Source organism: Hibiscus syriacus, unplaced genomic scaffold, assembly GCF_006381635.1.
Source record: "Hibiscus syriacus cultivar Baekdansim isolate YM2019G1 unplaced genomic scaffold, ASM638163v2 tig00006230_pilon, whole genome shotgun sequence".
Taxonomy (NCBI): domain Eukaryota; kingdom Viridiplantae; phylum Streptophyta; class Magnoliopsida; order Malvales; family Malvaceae; genus Hibiscus; species Hibiscus syriacus.
Window position 1 is genome coordinate 97,943 of NW_024062089.1, and position 23,706 is coordinate 121,648.

The 23,706-nt window shown below is 32.7% G+C and overlaps 3 protein-coding genes across 3 annotated transcripts; 2 read left to right on the forward strand and 1 right to left on the reverse strand.

Moving 5' to 3' along the window:
* The first annotated feature begins 2,340 nt into the window (after positions 1-2,340).
* On the forward strand, positions 2,341-3,273 carry LOC120200600 (ethylene-responsive transcription factor ABI4-like). The gene has a single exon (XM_039201398.1). The coding sequence runs from the start codon at positions 2,341-2,343 to the stop codon at positions 3,271-3,273; it is 933 nt and encodes a 310-aa protein (XP_039057329.1).
* Positions 3,274-6,715: 3,442 nt separating this feature from the next.
* Positions 6,716-7,325, forward strand: LOC120200594 (RING-H2 finger protein ATL66-like). Its single transcript, XM_039201395.1, has one exon. It carries the CDS (start codon positions 6,820-6,822, stop codon positions 7,294-7,296), a length of 477 nt encoding a protein of 158 aa, XP_039057326.1. The 5' UTR covers positions 6,716-6,819; the 3' UTR covers positions 7,297-7,325.
* A 6,305-nt stretch (positions 7,326-13,630) lies between these two features.
* LOC120200612 (transcription factor bHLH51-like) lies at positions 13,631-15,471 on the reverse strand. The gene is made up of 2 exons (XM_039201413.1): positions 15,134-15,471; positions 13,631-14,100 (listed from the first exon to the last, which is right to left on the reverse strand). Exons 1-2 carry the CDS (start codon positions 15,395-15,397, stop codon positions 13,642-13,644), a joined length of 723 nt encoding a protein of 240 aa, XP_039057344.1. The 5' UTR covers positions 15,398-15,471; the 3' UTR covers positions 13,631-13,641.
* Between the last annotated feature and the right edge of the window lie 8,235 nt (positions 15,472-23,706).

The window sequence follows — 23,706 nt, forward strand, 5'->3', positions numbered from 1 at the left end:
TATATAGAGGGGTATTATTATAATTATTCTTAAATATATTAGGTAAAAAAAAATTTTGGGTCGGGTATTTTTCACCCTAAACCCGACCCCAACCCAATTTTTTTTAAAAACCCCGACCCAATCGGGTCGAAACCCGGCAAGTTCGAGTCCCATGCCCATATATATATTTGAAAAATGATAGTATTTACTCCATGTTTGAGTTTATTTATTATTTTTGAAAAATGTTTATATTCGATTTATTTAATGTTTGAATAACATATTCATTTAATATTCGTTTGATGCATGAACCAAGTGCCTTCCATGGTAAGAGAATTGTTGTTATTTCTTGAGAATCATGTTCAAACACCATAGATATCAAGGGTGTGAACGTTCAATGTCAAGAGGATGAAAGTTATTTTTGAACAAATAATGCCTTTGTACTTACCCCATATTAATCTTAAAAAACATTCGTTTTATATTCGGCAACAAATTTTTTTATCTGTTTAAAATATAAACGAGTTTATTTGTTTTTGTTCGTTTGTTAAATAAATATAAAAATTTTGTTTACATTTATTTATTTAATCTAATAAATAAATATTATATAAATGGTTCATAAATAATTTATCGAATGTTATATTTATTTATACTCTTAGCAGACAATTTAAAGGAGAACAAGGGGCGAGAGACCACAGAATGTGAAGCTCGGCTCTGGCTTTCACAGACAATTTAAATAGGTTTTTAGTTAGCTAGCAGCTCAGGTTTTAGGTTTCTAATATATTGATCAATTAATTCAAATTGGATATTATAGAGGCTAGAGTGAACTTCGAAACCTAATTTGCAGCATTCTTAATCACCATAATTCGAACTCTTGACTTTATTTAAGAAATTTAGTACCTCATCCCACTAGACCAATTGATTATTGATAAAAAAAATTATGAGAGTAAAAATTATAGATAAATTATTTTATTTATCAATTATAATAAATATGCTATTTTATCATATAATATATGTTAAAAATTTAATTATAAATAAAAATATTCTATAAATTAGAGAATGTTATTATAGGGTTTATCTTATTTTTCTTTCTTTTTTTTTCTTAGTCTTTGATAGATTTTTTGTCTTCATGTTTATAATCGATGACGACATCAGTCTTGATGTTGATCGTTGACTGTTGGTATTCATTGTTTTTAATTTTCTTTATTATAGCGTATTTTTTTTTTATTTTTAATTATTTCACCTTTATAATAATTCTTCTTTTGTATTTATGGCACATTTTTTGTTATTTGGCCGTTATTTTTGTTTGTCCTTTTTTCATGATTGAATTTGACATCGTGTGACTGATCAAGATGACGTTTTATTTGTTATCATGTCAATCTTCCTTGTTTTGGACCCTCGAATTAGATTTAGATACGCAATTTGCTTTCGTGGATAATATTTTCACGTCGCTCGATTTTGATTTGTGATATGTCAGTAGCTTTTTAATAGATTCATCCCCTTTTGTAGTTCGTTTGTCGATGAAATCATGTATGTTTATATCTATATTTTATTCGAGTTTATTTGATAACTTTTTTTAACTTTTTTCCTTGTATCATTGTATGATCATTGTGATATTAAATGGTTTATTTTCTTGTGTTTAGAAAAATATCTTTATTATGTGTTTAATTTACTATTGTAAATCTTCATTATAGCCGTTATTACATCTCTCTCTGCCTCCCCCCCCCCCAAGTCTGCATGCAATGATGTGTAGACTTCTACCTTTGCATTCTTATGATCAGCATAGATTCTTTTAGGAAAATAATTGTTATAATATGTTATCTACCTTATTTAATGTTTCATTGAGATATATTTTAAGTTTCTTTTTATTAATTTAGGTTAAGTATCGTAGGATATATGTTCAAAAATAACTCATTATATTAACCATTTGATATTAAATATTTATATTTTTGAAAATTTTAAAATTTATGATGTTCGAACTCGAATTCTTAAGAATTAATAATAATTCTTTTATTATCAAAATATTTTGGTTCGTGATTTCGATATTTTAGGTTTTTTTATTTAATATTAAAATGTTTAACGATACTTATGGGACATGCAAAAGAAAAATCTCAACATTTTCTCAAATAAATAAAAATTAAATGATTCCGAATTCCCAAACAAAAAGCTTCTGTCAACTGCTTTCATTATTGAGAAATCTTTCTCTTTCTCTCCCTTAAACATCAAAAAGAGCCACCGCCCTCATCCACCATTAACAGTTGATGATATCCAAATCAAAACACAGCTTCACCCTTTTCCCACTGTTGGACTAATCAATACCGAAGAACGAGGCGGGTTTGTTTTTTGTTCCCTTTTAAAACAATCTCTATGGACCATCATGACCACCACTCTTCTTTGGTTCACCTTCCTCGAGACCCCATCGCCACCGTTAAAACCACCACCACCACAGAGTCTGAAAACACTAAAACCAGCACCAATACGAACCCTCCAGGCGGCAACAACAACAGCAGTAATGGTACAAGGAAGTGTAAAGGCAAAGGTGGACCTGATAATAACAAGTTTCGATATAGAGGCGTAAGGCAAAGGAGTTGGGGTAAATGGGTGGCTGAGATCCGTGAGCCTCGTAAACGAACCAGGAAATGGCTCGGGACTTTCGCTTCAGCTGAGGAAGCGGCTAGAGCCTACGATCGTGCTGCTATTATACTCTACGGTTCCAAGGCTCAGCTCAATCTCCAACCCTCGGTCTCCTCTTCGTCTTCCTCGTCTCGTGGTTCTTCTTCGTCGAGTTCTTCTTTTTCTTCGTCGACTCAAACTTTACGGCCTTTGCTTCCTCGACCTTCGGGTTTTTCTTTTAGCTACTCAAACCCTAGCACCCACCAAGCTTCTTTAATGGCTTCGTCTAGGTTTATGCCTTATGGGGTTTATCCACCCTCTCTGGTTTACCCATCCATGGTACGAAACCCCCAGTTGCATGTGGTGCAAGAAATTGAACCTAGTGTCATTGTTAACCCTAGTGACCCGACAGTGACAAGTACAACCTCCTACTCGAATAACCCTAACCCTCAACAGCAACAGCAACAACAAGGTTCTTTGTACGAGGATGTCAACTCACTGGTGGGTTCCGTCGGTTCGAGCTTGTCTCTATCGGCTCAAACCACGGTTGCACCAGTTGGTCCGGATCCGGGTTTAACAGTTGGATCCGGATCCCCATCTATTTGGCCGTTAACAAATGATACTGATGAATATCCACCATCTTTCGTCTGGGATTACATGGATCCTAATTTAATCTTTGATTTTTGAGGGACTTGAAAAAACAAATTAAAAAGCTGTTCTCTTTTAGGGGTACTTCCCCTTTACACTGTCTTCTCGCAGTTTTGCATGCAAGTTTCCATGGAGAATTTCAAAGGATCTGAAGATGAAGAATCAAAGGATAAGAATAGGAGGTGTGGGTATTAATTTCTAGGGTTCTATATATCTACAAGAGAAAGTGCAAGGAAGAGAGATTGCTTTCATTTTCAGTACATTAAATAGTTGCATGTTTTGTCTCTACACTGCCTTTGAGAGATTTTCAAGGTATACAAGGCAAAGGCCATGGCTTTATATCTACACTATATTGCTTAATTACTTTGTGGGGTTCTGGTGGAAGGAAAGTTGATCAACTTCCATTTAGGGTTTAAGGCTAATGTGGGTTGTGTTGGGAATATGATTGAATGCAATAAAGCAATAAATTTGGGTGTGAATCTCCCAACTTTCATTACTAGATCCATTTCTTTTCCAATGCATTTGAGCGAAGGGATGGATCGAGAGCGGACTGGGGTATCTTGTATAAACGACTATCCATATTTGTCTGTATAATTTTCATATTTGCTGCTTAGCACGAATCAAACGATTTTAGTAATGTTATTTCTTGAAATCTTGAGTTCAGGTATTAGGAATACTAGATCGTGGTAAAAGAGTTGTTATTCTTTGAGGTCCAAATTTAAACTTTTCTATTTTTGAAATATAACAATCGTTAAAAAACACATGTCACGTTTTTTTTTTTGTTATTTATTGAGCATTTCCCTTTTCCTATCCCTTGAAGAATAATCTGACTTGATCTCCAACCCCAAAGCAAAATTTGTCCTTCTATTCATTCCATTGCCTTACTTAATGGCACCCTTTAATTTCCTAGTAACATTTCTTATTAGTTATTTACTTTCCCACCAACATTATTTTTCACTTCTAAGCAAAATCTTCACAATCTCTTCTAAGTCAAATTTGTTAAGATTAAAAATCATTTGAAAGAAGTAGGATATTACAAAGTGAACCATGAGTTCCAACAAAATAATTTTGGGTAAACTTTGCATTTAGTACCTAAATTATAAGTTTTAATCCGTTTTAGTATTTAAACTTTCAATTTTTTAAAAATCATACCTAATGTTTAATTTTTGTTTCATTGTAGTCCAATTGTTAAAAACATTCAATGTTTTCCCAAAAATGAAAGTTAAATTTTGAATAAAATGAAAAAAAAAATTAGGTATGCTTTTTTTTAAAAATGAAATTTTAAATACTAAAACGGATCAAAACTGATAATATAAATACTAAACACCTAATTTACCCAATAATTTTATAGAATCTTTAAATTATTTATATTTTTAAAATTATTAAATTAAAAAATTAATATGTTTAAAGTCATTTGAACTACAACTTCTAAGATATTTCAATTTAATAAACTTTAGTTTCTATCTAAACACTCACAACCCAACTATATATATATATATTTACCTTATTGGGATGTATTCTTCTGCTGTCAACAAAGGAAGGTTCATTTTATGTTTTACATGAATCGGAAAAAAGAGGAAAAAAAAAGGAAGGAGAAAAACCCACACCAATCCATAAAATATTCAACATATGTATTATTAGTAAGTTGTTAATTATCCTTTTTGGTTTCTTTGTCGGTTCTTAAGATTTTGTCTTGACTAATTCAGGTCACATATATGGTTTTGGTGGGTGAGTCTCTCAGCGGGATTTTCTACATTTACAAAGACTCCAACTCGAGACATGCTTAAGCGATATCAAGATGCTTGTCACTTGAATCAACCCGTTGGTTGAGTTGTTATTTACCATGAGTATCATTAGATAATCATAAATTAAATGTTAAGGTCGATAAAGTTTTTAGAATTTTGAAAATAATTGAATATATTAGGTGACCTTAGTGATTAAAGTTTAAAGTGGGTGTTGTTCTTTCTAGAAGTCTCAAGTTTGAGCAGTTACATATATATAGTGTGTGTACATTGTTAATGGATAAGAGAGATTCTGAATAGATAATAATATATTCAAATTGGATCTTTTAATCGATAAATTAAATCAATTAAGTCCTCAAATTGAGAAACTGAATTAATTAAACTATTTAGATAATTTTGGTCGTTAAGTCTTACTAGTTTTTTCCCAATAAATTATTGTCACATAGCACATTGTAGTTCTATCATATGAAATTTATAGATTTTTTTAAAAATCATCAAAATTATAAAATAATTTTAATTTTTTCTAAAAAAATGCTAAATTTCTAAAAATATTACTTGATAACATTGTGATAAAACATGTGACATCAATTAATAAAAGAAAATATTCAGTTTGACGATGAATGTCGATTAAATGAGTGAATCGATGAAATTTTAAAATATATAAATATAATTGGGTTTAAAATCTTAATTGATTTTTTAAAATTAAGCTAAGATGATTATAATATAATATTTTTTCAAAATACTCTCAATCATTTTATAATAAGCGCTTAACCACTCTGACTACCGTCGTTAGTGCTCAAATATGTGACATCTACACATAACAACCATTCTTTTAACCACTGAGATAATTTGATTTGCGCAAAATCTTATTGATTTTTAATACTCTTTAAGCCTAAAATAAATTAAAAAGAACCCTCTAAACTTTGGCCATTTTGCTTAGATAAGCTCGTATATTTTTTGAGTACTTGAATAAACTCTCGAGTCTTGACCATTTAAATATTATTTATAATAAGCCCTCAACTGTTAATTATAACTAAATAAATTCAGTTTTTACTTTGAAATACGACTGAAGTATAAATGAAACTACAGTTGCTTATTTATTGTAAAAAAGTATTGGGATTGTAGCTAAATGAAGTTGTAGTATTTTAAAGGATAAAGTACACAAATGGTCTTTCAAGTATAGGGTATTACTTTTTTAAGTCCTTCAACTATTAAAAGTTATAAAATGATCACCTAACTATTCATTGTGTCATTTTCTTTTAAAAATTGATGGTTGTTTGAGTTGGACGTTAACCTACTTACTGAGATATGATATAGTATGAACTCAGAATCTTAAATGACTATCATATCTCAATCGGTAGGTTAATTAATGTCCAACTCAAACTACCATCAATTTTTTTAAGGAAAAATGATAAGTTTGGAACACAATGAATAGTCGAGTGATCATTTTGTAACTTTTAACAGTCAATGGACTTAAAAAATCAATATCCTATAATGAAGGGACTATTTTATAAGTTTTAATAGTTAGAATACTTAATAAAGTATGATCTATAGTCGATAGATCATTTCTGTACTTTACCCTATTTTAAAAAAGTTGTAATGTTTTAGGATAGAGCTTAAAGCTTTAGAAATTGGTATCCTTTTATAAATACTAAAGTAATGGTGTCCACTTTAATTGTAAGTTCATTTTCAACCGTAAAACCTGCACCCGCAACTATAAAAGCAACACTTGGGGACAAAGATCCTCCTCCCCCAACTGTCCCATTTCAACTACCGGACATGCTTCTTCTTCCTCCGCTATAAAAAAACCTCCTTCGAAAACACCCTTTCTCCTTCTCCTTCAATGGCTTCTTCACAACACTCCCGCCCTTTCCACTGGCACGTCGCCGAGCTCGAAGACCGTCACTTCCAAATCCATGGCCGAACCCTCTTCTTCATGGTCGTCCTCATCCTCGTCACCCTCATCTTCGCCCTCATCTTCGTTTACGCCCGATGGGTCTGCAGTTTCAGGCGTCACGCGCCTTCCCCTACCTCTCACGCGCTACCCGACTCTCAGCCGCGAGGACTCGACGCCGCTTTCATTAACGCTTTGCCGGTGACTATGTTCTCGCTCGAGGAGGCGACTCAGAGCGAGTGCTGCATCTGCCTCGGAGTGTTCGAAGACGGCGAGAAAGTTAAGGTTTTGCCGCCGTGTAAGCATTCGTATCATCCCGAGTGTGTCGATCGGTGGCTAAGTACTGAGTCCAGTTGCCCGCTTTGCAGAGCTTCTCTCCGAGTTGAGCCTGAACCAGAGCAGCTTCAAGTTATCGTAACTCAGTGACGACAAAAAGATTGAATGAATATTTTTTTGTCTGAATTATATTTGTAAATGACGTTGATCCTTGTTGTAAAGCATCAGTTCACACTGATTTTTGTGTGTGCTTTAGACTGCCAAGTGCTTGATGAATTTTGCTCAACCAATTATTTGTTTTTCTTTTTCTAATGAAAAGGAATATGTTTATTTGTTGAGTGAAGAAATCAAATTCATGCTTCTTTTCTTTTGATCCTCCTTTCAATTTGTTGATGTTGTTTCGATAAGGTGTCAAAAGTTTATGTTTTAGGTCATTCCATGTTTAAATCAACAAAAGAAACCCTTTTAGATAAGAGCATTCTTAAATAATATACACCAATCAAACGATCTCGATGATAAAATAATTATTGTTATTCTTTGAGGTTCAGGTTCGAGCATCAAAATGTTAGTGGTGCTATCATTCAATATCAAATAATTGAGAGTTATCTTTAGACAAATATTGTCTTGTACTAGTCGATGACTAAAAAATACTATTTTTAAAAGTATGTTATAAATAGGAATAGGCATAGGTTGGGTTTTCGGATAACCCGACCCGACCTAAAAATTTATACCTCCACCTGAAATTCGATTCGACCCGAGTTTAAAGTAATTCCACCCAACTCGAAACCCAACCCGACTTCTAAGATAAAACCCGACTCCGACCTGACCTGTAAAATTATAAATTTTATTTAATAAATATGGACTAAATTGAAAAAAATAATATAAAGAGGGGTATTCTTGCAACTATCCCTAAATATATAAGGTATTTTTATATTTATTTTTTGAGTCGGATCGTGTTGAGTTTTTTCTCCCTAAACCCGAACCAGACCCGACCTGAACCTATTCTCTAAAAAACTCGACCTAACCCGATTCAAACCCAATTTTTTAAAAAAAAATTCGACCCGATCGAGTCGAGTTGGGTCGAAACCCATCAAATTCAGGTCACATGCCCATCCCTAGTTATAAACCCTTTAAAAAACCCCATTTACATCTTAGTATAACATTTCTCAACAAAAAAAATTAACTTTCTTTTAAGTTATGTGATATTTGAATTAGAAAAAAGTCAGTTATAAGATGCAGGGTGAGAACAACCTTTTACATTAGGGTTGTAAATTTTTAAGAAGTTATTAATAAAAATATAATTATTAATAAAAATATAATTATTAATAAAAATATAAAAAATATATATATATATTGAGATACAACAACTCTTTTGATCCATCTAAGTTTACGTCATTTTTGATAGGCTAAGATATTTTGTAAATTAGTCTTAGGGAATGAACTAAGACATATAGGAAGTTGACTGATCAAATACAATGGATAAGTAATCACCAAAGGTTTATACCTAATGCATTCACACTAATAAGTTATAGGCTTTATTCACGATCTCATGTTTCAATTCTATTCATTATTATTACATTCTTTTGATATTTGAATCATTGTTTTTGTATCGTTATTCTCTCTTAAAAAATAATTATGACACACAGGATCGGACCGAAGGGACCTAGGGCACTCTCGCACTCTTTAAAAATTTTAAATTTCTTTGTATTTTAAATATTTTCTTTATACTTCATATGAATTATTTAATTTTGTACCCTGAGATTTTATAATCTCGCATTCTCTAAAATTTTAATATACTTTTTTATATTCATACCCCTGAAACAAATTCATGGGTCCGTCCATGATGACACAAGTTATTTTTAATTGACAACTTTTTTGGGAAATAAACTCCAAGAAAATTATATTTTATGTAGCAAAATGAAAAACATGTATAATTATTAATTCAGGAGATAAACAATTTTTTTTTTGAGAAAAATGAAATCTATGTGATTTTTTTATAATATATATTGTGGGAGGGGCCATGACTCCCAAAATTTTTAGAATTAATTATATTTTAGGTCCTTAAGGGTTTTGAAATTATATAAATTAAGTACGCCCCTTCTAAATTTTTAGATTTAATTACTTCCTAGGTCCCTATTAGTTTTGAATCTAGGTAAATTAAGCTTTGACTCCCATTATCGGTTTAAATACTTCTTAAGTCCCTATCAATTTTGGTATTTGGCAAAATGAGGAATATTCTCATTGTTTTTGTTTAAATACTCTTTGGATCCTATCAATTTCAAACTTCAACTAATTAAATCCCAACCTCCCGTTTTTAATTTTATTATTATTATTATTATTTATATTTGTCGCTGTAATATATAATCATGTTTTCATTCACGTATATCATATTATAAATGATAAAGTACACGTTTAGTACTTAAATTATCAGTTTTGATATGTTTTAGTACCTAAACTTTCAAAAATTTCAAAATCATATCTAACGTTTAGTTTTCATTTCATTTTAGTACCCCCGTTATTAAAAGCTTAACGTGTTTAGTATCTAAACTATCAATTTTGGTCCGTTTTAGTACCTAAACTTTCAATTTTTTTCGAAACTTAATGTTAAATTTTGAATGAGTGTATTAAAATGAAATAAAAACTAAAGCTTTTAACAGCGGGTACTAAAATGAAACAAACACTTTTGATATGATTTTGAAAATATTGAAAGTTTATGTATTAAAAGGAATCAAAATCGATAGTTTAGATATTAAACGCGTGATTTACCCTATTATAAATTACCGAATAAACAATTAATATATCAAACATAGACGTAAGAAACAAACATAAAAAAGTTGATGGATTGTCCACTAATTGCTAACATTGGACACTGATACAAGACATAAGAAAGAACCAATATCATTGTTCGGTAGTTCAAACATCTAGTGAACCGATGTATGTCTTATCACATTATTAGTTCCATGTACCACTTAGTCTTCAACAAAGAGAGGAAATACCACCTTTAAGTGGGAGCATGGTGGAGTTTTGATTTGGCAATCTTCCAAAAGTTGAACCTTTTTTTCAACTTTGTTTTAGTAAAGTTGTACCAATATCTTGCGTTTTATCACACAATAAAACAATAAATATATTATTAATAGTGGGTCGGAGTCGGTATTAGATGAGAGATTAGATCTTTTAAGGAAGATCAGAAGTTCGAATCTTAACGGCACGACGAGTTAAGAAAAACAGTACTTGGTCTAAATTGTCTAATCGTTTTATGTGATTAATATATGATATCATATGTAATTAAAATTTTAATAATTAATATAGATAAAATAAAAATGGTATGAAAGTGACTATCATTCTTAAAGAAAGAGAAGCACTTTACTACATATAAAAAATAAAAATAATAATTTAACACTTAACCATTAAGACCTTGAAAAGAGAAAAAAAACACTTAGCTACTAAGAAGTCCTTCTTAATTCACGGTGGAGGTCTTTTGAATTCAAGAAAAGGAGATGGTAATGGATACCTAGATTATCCATTACAAATTGTCCCCTATTCATATGCAAGCAACTCGTGGTGATTGTTTTGATTTTGGATTAAATTTACTATTTTATTTTTTCTAAAAAAATATTTAGTGAAAAATGGTCCATCGACTATAGTATAATATTTTATTGATTTTTTTGGTTATTAAAAGTTGTAAAATGGTCCCCCGACAATAGGGAGTTGCTTTGTTGAGTCCCTCGACTATTAAAAATTACAAGATAATCACCCGACTATCTATATATGTTCCAAACTCATCGTTGTCTGTTAAAATCTTGACAATAGTTTGAGTTATACGTTAACTTGTTGATTGAGATATGATAAAATCTAATATAATAATCTCAAATGAATATCATATCTCAGTCAACATATAAACGTGCAACTCAAACGAAAGTTAATTTTTTAATAGAAAATGACTAGTTTGAAACATAATGAATAGTCGAGTGACCATTTTGTAACTTTTAATAGTCAAAGGACTCAATAAAGAAACTTCCTATAATCATAGGCCTATTTTGTAACTTTTAATTATCAAAGAACTCAATAAAACAATATCTTATAATCGGGAGACCATTTGTGTGCTTACCCAAAATTCATACGTTAAAAATATATTTTAATCAAAATTTTCTTGAAAAGTGAGTTATTTAATTTCTTTTAAAAGATTGAGATCAAATTACTTTTTAAATTTAATTTTAAAAAATAACTAAATCAATAAAATACGTAAACATTATAAATTAGACTTATCGTATTTTACTTCTAATCTACCAATCTTTATTTTAATGTAAAATTTATTGTTATTAATTTTATGTTATATAAATAAAAATATCAATTTATAAAAATTTTAAAGTATTATCTTTTAAAACATAATTGATTTTTTATTTACATTTAGTCTTTTAATGTTTTACTTATTTCCATATATGTTTACTTACTTTTATATGTATCAACAGAATTTAAAGAACGATTCTAATAATAAAGAGAATGTTATTTTTTAAAATAATTTAAATATATGAGTTAATTTACCTATATTTAAAAAAAAATACAAATATTACCTTCTAATAATGATAGAATCTGAAAAATAAATATCTACCTACGCATATTCATATGTTGTATTTAAAGATATAGAAATTAATAGGTAAAATGGTATCAGAAGTTCCTCTGCTTTTTTGAAAAATTATTGTGGCTATCGTATTATTTTCATCTCAATGTGGATTTTTAATTCAGAAAATAAACTTGACGTGGCCTTTGATAAACGTTTTTCGTTGATGATCGTTACAGTGTTGATGTGGCGATTCACGGTGTTAGCGTGGCGGTTCACGATATTGACATAACAGTCCACGGTGGTTGATAACGTGATGGATAATATCGTAGGTGAGCTAAATTAGTAACTCAAATATGACAGATGAACTTTTATAACTGGACCACCACGTCAGCACTATGAATTGTCACATTAACATCGTAACGATCAACAACAAAAAAATACTAATTAAAAAAAATCATATTTAGTTTTTATCTAAATTGCAGAATCACATAGAAATAATAATACAAGGTTCATGTTGATTTTTTCTTTCTTTCAAATGATACCTATGATGCCTTCCTTTCCTGCCAAATTAATAAAAAAAAAACTGGGCTTAAGTTTGCTTGACCTAATATATAATATAAATTAGTGGCCCAATTGTTAAGGTATTGCCAAGTAGGGATGACAATTCAACCCGAACCCGACTCGATCGGGTAGGATTTTTTTTAAAAAAAATTAGGTTCGGGTCGGGTCGGATTTTTTTAATGCACTGTTCAGGTCGGGTTTAGGGTGAAAAAAATCCGACCCGACCCGAAAAATATATATAATTTTACCTATATATTTAGAGATAATTATAATATTACCCCTCTATATATATATATTTTTTTTCAATTAAATCACTATTTTTATTGAATAAAAATATATTTTTTAATTATTTCGAGTCGGATCGAGTCGGGTGAAATCTTAATTTCTTCGGGTCAGGTCACGGGTGAAAGACCCTTTCTTCTCGGGTCGAATCGGATAACCCAAAAACACTAACCATCGCCATCCCTATTGCCAAGTGCCTACTGCATAGATGCCTTCAGGCATTAGGACTTTACACTTACAAATATATAAAAACTCAAAGCCGATTCTTTTCCTTCATCAATCTCGCCGAAGTCTCAGTCGAAGAACAACCCAGAAAAGGAAGCCGATTCCAAAGCTTTTTGACCATGCGAGCTAAGGTAAAAGAAAATCTCCATTAATCTGGGTTCTTTTTCGTAATTTTCATTGTTTTTTATGTCGAGAAATGGTTTATTTATTTTGGGTCATTGGCAGTGGAAGAAGAAGCGTATGAGAAGGTTGAAGAGGAAGAGAAAAAAGATGAGGCAAAGATCTAAGTAGTCCTTTTGATTTCTTTCTCCACAGCTACTTGTTTGATGGATTAATGTCCTCGTTTTTCGTTTTCATGGCTTAGATTTTGTGTTTTTGTTGAACCCGTCTCATTTTCTGGATTAACGTTGAAGAGTTTTTGCTTGAAGATCTGGGTTTTTGATGGCCTTTTTGCTCTGAGAATTTCAATTGCAAATGTGCTTAGATCATTGCATTGATAATTATGGTGATGGATTTGATTAATTCTGGCTGGTTCAGCATGTTTTAAGTGAAATGGGTAATTTACATTTGGGACTACCAACATTTAGTCAAAATTTTCAGTAAGGTCCATGAACTTACAACTTTTATATTTTAGTCTTTTTGATTGTATGAACCTATTGTGTTTTGTCGTATAATATATTGTGGTCGAGAGTTATCTTTGAACGATATTATTTTATATTTGTTATTATTTAATGGCGAGTGATTAAAATAAGAATTAAAAATTAATAAATAAATTAAAATTTAATAAATTTTGATTATTAAAATAAGAGTAACGAGAAGTACATTAATGGGTGATAACATTTGTAGTTTACTCGAATATAATTTGTTCATTGAGGGAAGTGGGAAGGCAAGAACAACCTTTGTCTTTTGCTTCTTATCCGACAGTTGGATTTGGATGCATCCGACGATAAAGCGTTAATCCTGTTCACAACCACATTCAACGACTGTTTCAGTGTGCTCATCGAAACCTCAACACCCTCTTTATCACTCTTGTTATCAGAAACGATCAATTCGCTTTTGATCCTTCCACCAATACTCGTAATCTCGAAGTCAACGATGCTCAACCTCAACTCTTTGAGCACTCGGATCAGCTCCGCAAACACTTCTGGCCGATCATCGCAGCACACCGAAGCCCTGATGAGCATCTTGTCTTCCGAGATGTCGCAATCGATCATCACTTCGTCGGACTCTGTCGGTATAGTGAAGGCTTTGCCGATTTCCGTTGCCTTTATCTTTAGTTCCTTGACTTGCTCTATTGCACTTCCCAACAATGCTGCCTTGTCCATCTGAACAAAAAAAGGGTCAAATTTCAGTTTTGGTCCCTCTACCATGCTCAATTTTGAGATTCAGTCATATTTTAGTTTATCATAATTTAGCTTGTCTACTTTTATAATTTCATTAGTTAGTCCATGTAGTTAACAATTAGAAGTATTCTAATTAAAGTAATGATGACTTGAAAGAGTATTTTTAAAAAAAGAAATTCTACATCAACATTTTAAATGAAAATAGTGGACTATTATTTAACTAATGATTTTATAGAAGTAAAAAGAACAAAAAACATCAAATGAAAATAGAGTATCACAAAATTGAGTTAGTATAGGGACCAAAACCACAATTTGACCAACAGGAAAGATTTGATCTAAACACTGGCTTTCAACATTATGAAGTTAACTATTTGAACTAATTAGTGATATTATAAAGGGAAAATTATAAGTTTAGTACCTAAACTATATTTTTTGATCTGTTTTAGTACCTAAGCTTTTAATTTTTTTCAAAATCATACCTAAAGTTTAGTTTTTGTTTCATTTTAGTATCCTTATTAAAAAATTAATGTTAAATTTTGGGAAAAAACTTGAAAGTTTAGGTATTAAACGGACCAAAACGGATAGTTTAGGTACTAAACACGTTAAGTTTTTAACGGCGAGGTACTAAAATGAAACAAAAACCAACTAAAATGGATCAAAAATGATAGTTTAGGTACTAAGTTCATAGCTTACCCTATTATAAAAATAGATAGACTAAATCATGTCAAACCATAATGACTTGAATTCTAAAATGGAACAAGGTAGAGGTACCAAAACTATAATTTGACCAACAACAAAGAATTGATCTAAATAATAGTTTCCAACATTATGAAATACTTCACGATTTGAACTAATTAGTGATGTTATAAAAGTAGATAGACCAAATTATGTCAAATCACAGTGACTAAATTATAAAATTGAGCAATGTAGAGGTACCAAAGCTATGATTTAACCAACACAAAGAATTGATCTAAATATCAGTTTCCAGCAAGGCTAAATTTTCTGCAAGCCATACCTTGTTAGACTTGGGAATCAGTTTCCTCAAAGCTGCAAGCTGTGCGTTAATCCGATCCCTCCGCCGCTTCTCGGCTTCGCTATGGCTCTTGGAAACTGTCGTGTCCTTATCGGTCGTCGTCGACGGAGGTAAACCGTGGCACTGGACCGAGCTCGAAGCTGAGAAATGAGGCTCGATTGGCCATGGCTCCATGAAAGAAGAAGATCCATTGCTTGTTGCACCATTGAAACCACGCCAAGGCAAGCTTTGGTGACAGTTGTCCATTTTCGATAATGAACCAACAAAGTCTAGAATGAGCCTTGGTTTTTATTGGGCAATATCTTTGATTGAGGCACTGTTGATTGAGCTAATAATGGCTGCGATGTTCATATTTTTAGATGCTAATTGGTGTGATATCTTCTTCAACTTTTTATTGGTCAAATGAAAAATCATGTGTTGGCCATCATTCGGCTGTCATTTCATCAAGGATTTTAGTTTTTAGGGCAAAGTACACCAGATGTCACTAAACTATATAAATACGATCTTCCTTATCAGTGACTTTCATATGCTGTATAATGGTTCTTAAATGTTCTAAATGGTTACAAAAGGGTCCCTGCAACGTTAAATTAGCAATACATTTTGACAAGTTTAAAGACCATTCTGTAATAATTCAACAAGTTCAAAGAATATTTTGTAACTAGGGATTTAAATTGCGGTTGCAGTCGTGTTACATTTATCGCACTTGACGAAGTAGCAGGTTATATTGAGTTATTTCAAACAACACCTTTACCACTATATAACAGTCCTTTTTTTATTAATCTGCGATAAATACAAAACAATATATGTTCAAAGATAACTCTCAATCATTTGACATTAAAGGCTCACTCCACTGGAATTCCTGGTGCTCAAACATGAGACCTCAAGGAATAACAATAATTCCTTTACCACTGAGGTCATTTGGTTTGTGTCACTATATAACAATCACTATTTCAATACCGGACTGCTATTTAAATCCATGTTTGGAAGAGTTCGAGAAAATTTAATGATCATTTTTTAACTATTTAGGAAGTTTTAGGACTGTTTTATAATATTTGAAAGATTGTTAACTAGAAAGATTATTTTTACATAGCTCAGTGGCTTTTAATGTACTTTATTCTTTTTTGTTTTAAATTTTTATAGGTTCATTGAAGTAATTGAAGTACGAATGACAGAGATGGTACTAATACCAAACATTGAGACATATCAAATTGTTTAATTTTAAAAGTAAGAAGGTCTAGAAAATAGTTAAATCAAGAGTTGAGGGGATGTCAAAATTTAATTTGATCAGTATTTAAATTGATAAGGACTTAAAATGTCATTTGACAAAATATAAAGGGCCCCTCGGCAAAAGCATTAACTGCAATGCTAATAGGAAATGGAAAACAAAGAGAATTGTGCGGATATAAATTGGAGGAAATTTATTGGTGAGAGCTCCAATTCAATTTATAGTGGTCTAATTATCAATATCATCTGTTTACTTTAACAAAACTAACAAGTTAGTATTTTATTTTACTTTAATTCTTCGTATTTTTTTATTTTTTAATAGTTTGAGATGATTACAATGTAATATTTGTTCATAATTTTTTTAACATATTGACACGCACACACACCATGCAAACAAAACTGCTTAAACTCGGGACCTTTAAAAAGAACGACAATCCTTTTTACCCCTGAGACTACTTGATGAGTTTAATTCTTCGTACTGTGATCAAAACTGACAAAATTGTCCAATTGAATACATCATTAAACCTTACTATTAAATCCCATAAATAGAAAATTTTCAATTTATAAGCCGATAATTAATATATATATATATATAATTCAACAATCTATATGTAACAAATTAATAAAAACTACGACTTAAGAATCAATTCAAAATTTGAGTCATAGTTCGAGAACATACGATCAAATTAACCTTGTGAGAATGAGTGTGTGTGATGGGGGTTGTGTGTTTGGAACATGTCCATCATGTACGGCATGCTTATCTATGAACTATTTCATATTTTTCTCTTCTTTTTCTTCATAAGAAAGAGAGGGAAAAAAAGATGACATTGAACCCTACAATGAAGTGAAATGCTCCACTTGGATAATATTAGGGATGGGCATGGGTCGGGCCGAGTCGGGTTTTTGGTCCACCCGACCCGACCCAAAAACAAGAGAGCCTCCACCCGAGACCCGACTCGACCCGACCAAAACAAGGTTTCATCCGACCCGAACCCGACTCGACATATAACTTAAAAATTTGATCCGATCCGAAATAATAATAATAAAAATTTTATTCAATAAAAACAATGACTTAATTGAAAAAAAGTATATATAGAGAGATATTATTGTAATTATTTCTAAATATATAAGGTAAAAATATATATTTTTTCAGGCCGGGTCGGGTCGGATTTTTTACCCTAAACCCGAACCGGACACGAATATTACACTTAAAAAATCCCGATCCGACCCGACCCGAACCCGATTTTTTTAATAAAAAAATCCGATCGGGTCGGGTTCGGGTCTCATGCCCATCCCTAGATAATATCTATTTTTAAGTCCTTATTTGTAACTCTGAAATTTTATATTATTTTGAAATATTATGAAAATTTATTTTAAAATTTTTATCTCAAATATAATTGAAATGTCTTAAGATAAGATCGAATCGGAGAATTCTAAATTATCTTGGAAGAGAGTTTATGTCCGACAGGGCAAGGTTTTTGGTGGCTTCTTTTGTCCTCTCTCATTTGATTCTCTCTTTGTTTTAATCACAGTGTCACGGAGGAGCCCTCACAAGTGGGCTTAAATTAGCTTCACCAATTAGCCGAAAAGGTAGGGTCCTCAAATTGCAACTCTTTAGATTTGATGTGAAATATCATACATTGGGATTGTGTGGTGCCAATGATCCCCTTTCCCCCCTTAACTGTTTCACCTTGACCCTACTTGTGCTTGAACGTCGGCAATGGCACAATGGAAATGTGTGAAATGTTCCGTGGACCTGCGGTAAAAGGATCGTATTGAGTTTATTTTTTTAGTTAGAAGATTATTTTAAGAGAAAAAATAAGGGTCACATTGATTTTTTTCAAAAGTGCAAGGATCTATGATGTCTTTTTACCTCTTTTTATTAGATAAAATAAAGATTTAACTAAAAAATGTATTAAAATATATTATTATAAATATCTCTAAATATAAAAGATGATTGATTAAGTGATTAAAAATATTCATATTATCTTACTTTATGTGGATTTGAACCCAGACTTTTACATTGAGAATCCAACATCTCTTTGCGTAATATAAAAATACATCCAACAAAACAACTATTTTTTCTTGATTTATTGGTTAGGGTAAATTACATTTTTGATTACTCAACTTTACTCGTGTTTATGCTTTGGCCTCTATTAATCTGTGTATGTGTGCATGTATACTAATTCTTCTATGGATGAATGTTTTGCAAAACTTATTTCTTTAACGTACAAGACGTGGTGGAGCAAGACGGAGAGGTGGAGGGTGGAGTCATCTGCGATGCTGGCGCAACATAAGACGTTTCTCATTTTCGTTGTGTGAATATAAAGTTAGGATAGATAATTATAATGTAGTCTCGGCGGTTCATCGATGTGTAGTGTCAATGTGAGGTTCGATAGTCCGAGGAACTGTCGGTTCTGCAATCGGCTACAGGCTGTGGATGTCTATTGAAACCGAATTAGGGAGAGATTGGTAACTTCTTTAGAATTGCAGAACATATACACATATATGATATGTTATGTGTTTGACTTGGTGTGTTTTCAGATTTTGAGCCGTCGAGTTCGGTGTATGCCTTCACGTGAGATACATACGTACGATGGACCGGTTTTATTATATCTGTAGGTCTTATTTCCCCTGCAGATATACAGAATGTATAAAGGAAATGGTTTCTGAATGAAAAATGGCGGCTGCAGGGGAAGTATGCTGTATTGGGATGGAAGATCTACGGTTTTCGCCGAGGATAACGAGCCACTCGACCAAGACGACGAGTAAGTCCCCAGTAAAGGAATGCTGCTGCTCGAATGCAATTTCTGCAACGGCTGCTGCTTTTTGTTGTTCATGTTTAGTAGCTTGCATGAGACTTTACAGCGAAAGCCAACATTTGCTGCAGGGTGAATCTTTGATTTGCTTTAGAACACAGTTAACATTTGTTTATTAATATATAGCCATAGGTATTTGATTCATTGGTCGAGTAATCGAGATCAAGTATTTCGCCCATCATAAAGACGACCATCCAAACCTAACTTATTCTATTCGTGATGTGAATTGGTTTTCTTAAACTTGCTTCGGAAACTATGTGTAGGTTGGTAGTGGGAATATTGTAAGGTAAGGAGGCCAAAACGAGCTGTTCTGGTCGGATGCAACTACCCAAGCACCCAACTCAGGTTGCAAGGATGCATCAATGATGTGTCAAGCATGGAAAATTTCATCGCGAACGAATTCGGCTTTCATCGAGACGATGTTATGTACTTGATCGATGAACCAGGCTTATCGCCTGTGCGTTTGCCTACTCGCGCAAACATTATGGCTGCACTGGAGGAGATGGTGGATGATTCTGTAGCAGGAGATGTACTGTTTTTTAACTTCAGTGGACATGGAACAACCCTTTCATCCTAGAACTTGGCGAATCTTACAAGGAAGAGGAAGCAATCGTGCCTTGTGATTTAAACCTCATCACCAGTAGGTTTCTTTTGTATTGCGTGTTTCCTTTTGTTGTTTATATATATGTATGATTACATCTAATCATGGTTGTGCAGACATGGACTTGAGGCGCTTGATTCAAAAGCCACAACCAGGAACAAGCTTCACAATCCTATCAGATTCATGCCACAGTGGAGGTCTGATTGACAAAGACAAAGAACAAATTGGACCTTCTAGAATGAAGGGTATACCACTCCCAGTTTACTACAAGTCTAGGGGCATTTCTATTGGATCCATAATGGATTGCCTGCACTCGGTTACGGGTGCCATCCAAACTGGAGCAATTATTGCCATAGGTGTTGCAAATGCCGTAAACGCCGGGGTAAATGTTGTGGAAAGTATTGGATCTGGTTTGTCAGCAAGCTTTAGCAAAGAAGTGAGCATCTCATTCCGACCGGAGCATGAGCAAAGGGCGGTAATGAAGTCGAGGTCACTGACGGAGGATGAGGGTCTATCGTGAGATTGCGAAGAGGCAGCGTCAAGACTTCCCGATTAATAGCCATAGAGCTGATGAGCGAACGAGGGCCGTTTGCTCTGCTGAAACCTCCAACGCATATCGAAACTGAATAAAAGTTATCCATGCACTACTTCTAGTCGTCTACTCGTGTGTGTTTTAAGGCCTTCGCCATGTATGGAACCCTCTATTTTAATATTACAAAATAAAACTGCTTTTATGTGTGTTTTCTTGATTACTCAATCTTATGTCAAAGAAATAATTTCAAAAAATGATAATTGAAAAGCAAAAGTCAAATACAAGAAGATGGGATATAACACGTACATACATATAAGGGTTTACCTCATGCAATATACAATCCTTTTAATTTACCGACTTTAGCAAAGGTGAGTTTTCATCGTATTGTTTGATCTAGCCCTTTCAGTTCATGGTGATCAAAAGTTGTTTTGAAACTCCCAGCAAGATGCCAACACATCTAAGGGACTAACATGGTTAAACATAACAAGAACAATATGCTCTTGAGTGTCCTTTTAATTCGGCCAAACATGATTCCGAAGAAACATAGTCTACGAATAAAACGATGTCGACGGAGAGATTCGAGGCAACGATTGCTTGAGAAAATGCATGTGAAAGATACTCCTTTTTTCAGTGTATCTTCGTCTAAGAAAACATTCAGTCTTGTATCTTTCAATGCTTGGAGTAGATGAACAACGAAGTTGAGGGCTTGAGGCGTGTCTTTACCTCTGAAGCTCAAACAAGCTTGATGCTTGGGTTAAATCACATCGTTAATCATTAATTTATTAATTTCTTTTTATTTTAAGTATAAAAGTAACATTTTTTATAAAATCATGATTAACTTATAAAATCTTAAAAATTATGAAATTTACATGATTTATTATGAAGAATTTCAACTGGTATAAATAAAAGTTTTAATGGAATGTTAATAAATTTTCGATTTAACTCAACGGTTAAGAGCAAAGATCACTTCGAGTGATGTAAAACTTATCGAGTTATCACCATTGAGCGAGGTGAATGGGGCGTCAACCTTCATAGGAGAAAAAGGGCTGATGCTGATGCCAATCAAAACCATCAAACTCAAAAGTCTTCCATGAACAATAACCCTCAGAACAAAACTTTATATAAAATTTCCCATGTTTATTCCACAAAAGAAAGATGATACATTTTGGAGATGTTGCATTCAAGGCAAAAGTAGCCACCTGAATTGTGGGATGTTCCCCTAAATGGGGCAGCTTAATTACCTCGGTTGTAAAAGGAGAGTACAAAAAGATGGACCCTTTTTCTTCTTCAATAAATTCGCTAACTTTGAAAAGCACCCACCCATATGAAGAAGCATGTTAGCATGATGAGTCAGCAACAATGGTGCCCGTGCTGCTGCGTATGCATGCTTTAGCTTGCATGGTGTTGTTAGTAAAGTAGTCAGGAGCTTCTTGAAGCTGTTAGTGGCAGTTAGGGTTGTTAGTATCAGTTGTGAAATCTGTTAGGCTTGTATTAGACATTAGAAGCTGTATATAAACCGCAGAAGTTTTGTATTCCATACTGTTAGGTATGGCTCATAAATATACCAGTAAAGAGGACAGGTGATTCTTGTATTAGACTACGTTTTTTTCTGTCTTTTGCTAATTTTTGGTTGTTTGGTTGTTATTTTCGTTTAACTGCAACTGTTGATTGAAATAACTTAGGACAAGAATCACCTTCTTGGAATCATTGAATTTTTGCCTTCTGCATCTAAAAATAAGACTCATAATTTTTCCGATTATCAAATCATAACATTTTAATGTCATTAAACCTATGTAATGTTGAGAAAAATCCGATAATTTTAAAGTTTTGAATGAGAAATTGATCCAAACGTTGTTGAGGAAATTGTGGAATCAATTGTTGGTTTGTACATGTGCCACGATGTAGGTAATGTGAATGTCCGCATCGAGTTTGCTCTTTGTAGGCTTGCAGATATTTTAACCTAAATGTGAAATATTTTTCTCTCAAATAGACCATATCTTTTCAAAAAATACATTATGTACCAGGGTTTTCTATTATAAATAGAGATGTAACCTAGACCTAAAATATCATTGAATAAAAACTTCTAGCGCCGCCTAGGCACCGAGGACGTAAGCACATTGCCGAACCTTGTAAAATTCTCGTGTTCTTTTGTTTTCTTTACCCGTTTTCGTCAACACATACATAGTTCTTTTCATAATCAATATACAAGTGTGATACTTTCTTTGTTGGATACTTGCTGCTAGTCTCTTCTTCATACTCACCTTGCCATTGATGGTCCCTTTCTCACAAAGCACAAGGTCGTGCATTAACGAAAACCCAACAAAACTTCATCGCCCAGGGGAGTTCACCAATGGCAGGAATATGAGTGTTTGGGGGCTGACCAAGTCTTGCAAACTGCTCGTATCCGGGTTCGGTCTACCCAAGGCAAACGTCCAATTATACGTTCAAGGATGTCGAGGGGGAGATCCGACCAACTGACCCCAGGTTTACCCAGTCGCCGCCTCTTTGAAAACTGTCTTCCCTCAGAATTTCTCGTACCAGTAGTAGTCATCTGTCCTGTTCTGGGATTTTAGAGGAAATAAGATAAGCAATAGTACTAGGAAGCGTAGGCTAATCAACGGAAGGCAGTAATGGCGGCAAGGGAACCAGACTGGTAAAGGGTTTTGACCAAACGTTCTCTTCAGACGAATAAAATACCAACGTATGAAAGCCTATCTTAATTTCTTTTAGAGAATCCACTACTTTTATTCAAATAGTAAATATTCCAATTAAAATAAAATTCATAATCATAATCATAAACTAAGCATATAATTAGTAAAATATTTCATAATCATTAAAACAAAACTAGTAACTAAAGATCACCTAAAGACCATACAAGATTAAAACCTAACCAAGAAACTCAAATAAATATAGATACAAATAGATATGATCGCATCGACAAACGAACCACAAAAGAAAATCAAGTTACTGAAAGACTACCGACAAACCGTGAATTAGACTAATTAATACTTTAATATCTATAACACATATAACATAATTGATCACATAGCTTTATGGTATACTTTATAATAGCATCATGCATTATACATTTATATATATCAATTTTCGTGTCATTTTCTATAGATCAAATCATTTCTTCTTCTTTGATTTTGTTTAGTAGGCAGCGGCACCGATTTTGATATTAAATGTCGATTGTCAGCAGTCTTTTCTTTTCTTTTCTTTTTTTAGTTTTTTAATAAGAATAATTTTAATTACCTCTACCTTTGTGGTACGTTTATCTCTACTTTTGTAGTACGTTTTTTTCTGTCTTTTGCTAATTTTTGGTTGTTTAGTTGTTATTTTCGTTTAACTGCAACTGTTGATTGAAATAACTTAGGAC